This window comes from Brassica oleracea, chromosome C9, assembly GCF_000695525.1.
Source record: "Brassica oleracea var. oleracea cultivar TO1000 chromosome C9, BOL, whole genome shotgun sequence".
NCBI lineage: Eukaryota > Viridiplantae > Streptophyta > Magnoliopsida > Brassicales > Brassicaceae > Brassica > Brassica oleracea.
Genome location: NC_027756.1, coordinates 28,343,547 through 28,347,480, shown reverse-complemented (window position 1 = coordinate 28,347,480; position 3,934 = coordinate 28,343,547). Strand labels below are relative to the sequence as shown.

General features: G+C 37.2%; 1 protein-coding gene across 2 annotated transcripts; it reads right to left on the bottom strand.

Annotated features, from left to right (window-relative positions):
• Nucleotides 1-1,342: 1,342 nt before the first annotated feature.
• LOC106313465 (AT-rich interactive domain-containing protein 2) lies at nt 1,343-3,584 on the bottom strand. Of its 2 annotated transcripts, none has more exons than XM_013751270.1 (3): nt 3,471-3,584; nt 2,446-3,369; nt 1,343-2,350 (listed from the first exon to the last, which is right to left on the bottom strand). In XM_013751270.1, exons 2-3 carry the CDS (start codon nt 3,259-3,261, stop codon nt 1,475-1,477), a joined length of 1,692 nt encoding a protein of 563 aa, XP_013606724.1. In that variant the 5' UTR covers nt 3,262-3,369; nt 3,471-3,584; the 3' UTR covers nt 1,343-1,474. The 2 variants fall into 2 exon arrangements, with proteins under 2 accessions (XP_013606724.1, XP_013606723.1); XM_013751269.1 differs by having other exon boundaries at nt 2,446-3,329.
• Nucleotides 3,585-3,934: the final 350 nt, after the last annotated feature.

Here is a 3,934-nt window from a genome sequence, read left to right as displayed (position 1 = left end):
GCCTGCAACAAAAAGGTAAAACAAGTTAGAAGTCTTAGACTTAAAATCTAGCTGAAAACAGAGGTAAAAAGTTGGTTCCTGTCGCAACGGCGCCAAAACTTGATACACTAAAATTGTTTCTTTTACTACCGCAAGCTAACATTATATATGTATTTGAGATTCAATTCCAGAAGACCGTTTTTACACTTTGTTTCTATGAGTTTGATATTAAGCTAAGACAAATCGATAAAAATTTAAACTAAGAAAATAAAATAAATAAGCAGAGATTGTTTGGTTTCAGATAATAAAAGATGGTGTATTCAATTTAACATTTGATGTGATTTGATTTTTAATGAGATTTTAGATGATTTCAATAAGTTGCAGAGATTTATGTGAGTTTTGTTAAACTACTCTAGAATATCATTTAAAACTATGAGATTTGGGTTTTAATTTTTTTAACTAAGAAAATCTACCTAAACACCCTAAAATGACCTGAAAACTTTAAAACTTTAAAACTCGACAACTTAAAATATTTTCAATAACAGTGGATTTCAGAGTACTTTACGAAATGTCAAATTCAATAATAGTGTATTTTAAATGAGTTTTTAAAATTCATGTTTGAATAACAGTGGATTTGTCATTTTAATACAAATCACCTAAAACTCTTAGTTGAATACACCCCCCTAAGTCGAGGGCGATTGATCGGATATCAAGCGAGCATGAGCCAAATAACTATTCAAGGAACAATTCAAAACAAGTCTAGAACTCGAAAGACATATAAAGTTCGATCCACTCTTGTGGCATCTCACCTTTTATCAAGTAATCCTAATGCCTAAACTGTCGTTTGGATTATAATATGAAGATAAACATTAATTTCATATTCGATTAGTTCACAGCATGCCCTAACATATACTTTCGCTGGTTAGGGACGAGCTGCCATTCAAGTTATTTCTAACAATCTAAAACACTTTTGATGAATAGATTAAACTTAGTATCAGACGCTAAGTGGTTAATTTTATACAGGCTTTGAATGCAACAATGAATGAAGACAATCAAACAATAATTCTTATTTGTATTCAGCTCATGAATCTGATATCCTAACATTGGTTGTGAGTTTTGTATTAATGTAATAACATGTTGTTGTCACTGTATTAATATATTTACTCGTAGTTGATTATAGCTGAATTGATTGTTAGAGAAATAACTATTTTAGTTTTGCCAGTTTTTCACAATTATCTTAAGTAATTAACCTGAATTACTAATCTTATTTTTATAAATTTATAATGAATTTATATCATAAATTTATATCATAAATAATGGAGTAATAATGAATTTATAAAAGCTAAAATAAATATCCAGGAAGAAAAAAAAACTTAAATGTCGATTTGCCGGTTTTTGGCTTTAAAAGTCACAAAAACACTACAAACTCCTATACTCCTATTAGACAAAACACAAAAACCTTTTTACTTATGTTCCAAAATCATCTTCTGCTTCTTCAGTCAAAGTCATTACACTGACTGTTCTGAGAACATATCATAATATCTGAACCAATCAAAGTAACAGCATCACGACCAAAACTGTTACCCACACAACCAAAAGTCCCTTCATCATCACTGTCTACATTTCTAGGAGTCACGCGGTTCTGATACCTTCTACGGTTAATCAAGAACACGTTGAAGTAGTAACTCACAAGCTGCTCTCTCTTCTTCCCCCTGAAACACTTTGCAGCGTTCTCCCAAAAGCTCTGAGAATCCGAAACCATCAGTTTCTTGAACATCTTCTCTTCTCTCTCTGTCCACCTTAGAGACACTTCTTCCCCCATCTGATTGAACCTCCAATGGAAAAAGACATCGCCGAGATCACGTTTGAGCTCCATTCTCTTCTCTGCAATGTGGAATCTGATGCATTCAACAGAACCAGAGGTGCGGATTTCACAGCTGCAGCAATCTGGCCTTCCTTTTCCAAGGCCACGATCCACAACTTCTCTGTTCTCCAAAGGCCATATGCGTGTTCCTAACCACTTAGTATCACTATCTAGACCAGATCCTCCTGTCCTTTCATCGACTCTGGCTTGGTAATGACGTCCTACAGCCACATACCTTCTCGGGATCTCTGGTTTGTTTCTCTCTTTGACTGCATTTGAGAATACTTGCAAGTCCGTTGCTCCAGATGTTCCTGCAACAAGATCTGTTGTGGATTCACAAACAGAGATCAGTTCTCTGCAATGGCTAGATCCTGACTTAGTTAGAGATACTGGACTTTCACTGCACTGTGGTTTGGATAAATTTGGACGCCTTATGCTGTATCTTAACCTCCCTGTCGACCTACTACGGTCGTCTTCGTACATAGAAGGATGCATAGTTTGGTTACCCTGCAAGCGCTTACCATGAGAGTTAAGCTATCTCACAGAAAGAAGAAGAACAAAGCATACATAGAATGAGTAAAAGAAAGCACTGAAGACAGTACCAGAAATGAAGAGTTTTGAACAAGTAAAGCATTCTTTGCTCTAGTCACTTGGATCCAACACTCGCTTCCAGTGTACTCCTTCCACTTTGAGCAGTGTGGTATGACTCCAATGGAAGGATCATGAGGGCATAAGGCAACCAAAGTAAGCCACTTTAACATACCCTGTAAAGTTTCTTGCTTTACCAAACCTTCTTCCTCGGAATCATCACTAAGAACAACACAGGACGTTCCTACTTCTTCATCATCATCATCCTCACACTCTCTAAATCTCTTCCTAGGGCTATGGAACTCAGAGCCGGACTCTTCAACATGCCTACACCCAAAAGACATAGCTCTATTACGTTTTGGACACTTTCCATTCTCCAACAAACCCTTGAACCCATCCCCTAGCTCATGCAACAAACCTCCATAACACCCTTTCTTCTTACTATCCCCATCATCCCAGTTCACTATCCTCGACTTCTCCACCGCCCATTTCTCCATCCGGTCCAAGTACTTGGAGTAAACCAGCCTCAAAGATGGAGACACTGAGCAGTCCAACCCTAACCTCTCAGCCACTGAGTCCCACAACCCTTTCCTAGACACTGAATCAAACCCTCCTCTCTCCCTCACCAACACAAACAGCTTAAACAAATCAACCGTTTTGCCTTCACCGATAACTGCAGGGAGAGGCCTGTTATTACCCTCTTCCTCACGGAAGATCAACAGAGCTTGATCAAACAATCTCTTTAACCTCTCCTCACATTCATCAGATACCTCAACCTCAACATCAATGTATGAACATGAAGTACTATTGAAACTTGACCATCCTGCCATTAAACCCTTGACCTCAAGTTCCCAGCTTGCATCCTCTAATCAAGAAAGCTTTCTCCTTTTCAATTAACCTCAACCAATAAACACAATAGATCTATTAATTGAGAATTTCTGCCGATGGGTCAAAGAAACAAAAAATCAGATTTTTCTTGCGTTTCTTGATTTCTGATTATCCCAGTTGTTTCTCTATTGGATTTAGATTTAGTCTTTACCTGGGGATTCGTGCTGCAGAAGTCTAGATGGAATGTTGTTTCTAAGTAATCCTGCTTATGGGTTTAACTCCACCATTGCTGTTACAGAAGTGACAAAAGATACAGACAAAAGGTGCAAACTTTCAGATCAATGTAGAAGACATGCAAGCTCTTAAACAAGAACCTAGGGTTGGGCATTAGGGTTTTCGGTTCGGTTCCGGATAAAAACCGATTGATTCCGGTTTTATCGGATAAATATATTTTTTATATCCATACCAAAAGTTAGTTCGGTTCAATTTAGGTCGGTTCCTGTCGATTTTGGATTAGTTCAGTTTTGTAATTTCAAAACCGTTTAATATTTGGTAGTTAATTCGATTTCATTTTCCACCTCGGATTAGATTAGTTCAATCGGGTAACCGATAGGTTTTAGGTGGAAACCGTCGAGTAAAACTTTATACATAAAACCGATCCAAACCGGTCATTTA

Excerpts from the sequence above, each read along its gene's own strand:
- LOC106313465 (XM_013751270.1), bottom strand. The coding sequence starts at position 3,261 with ATGGCAGGATGGTCAAGTTTCAATAGTACTTCATGTTCATACATTGAT. Across the intron at positions 2,351-2,445 it reads TTCAAAACTCTTCATTTCTG|GGTAACCAAACTATGCATCC; the intron begins GTACTGTCTTCA and ends AAGCGCTTGCAG.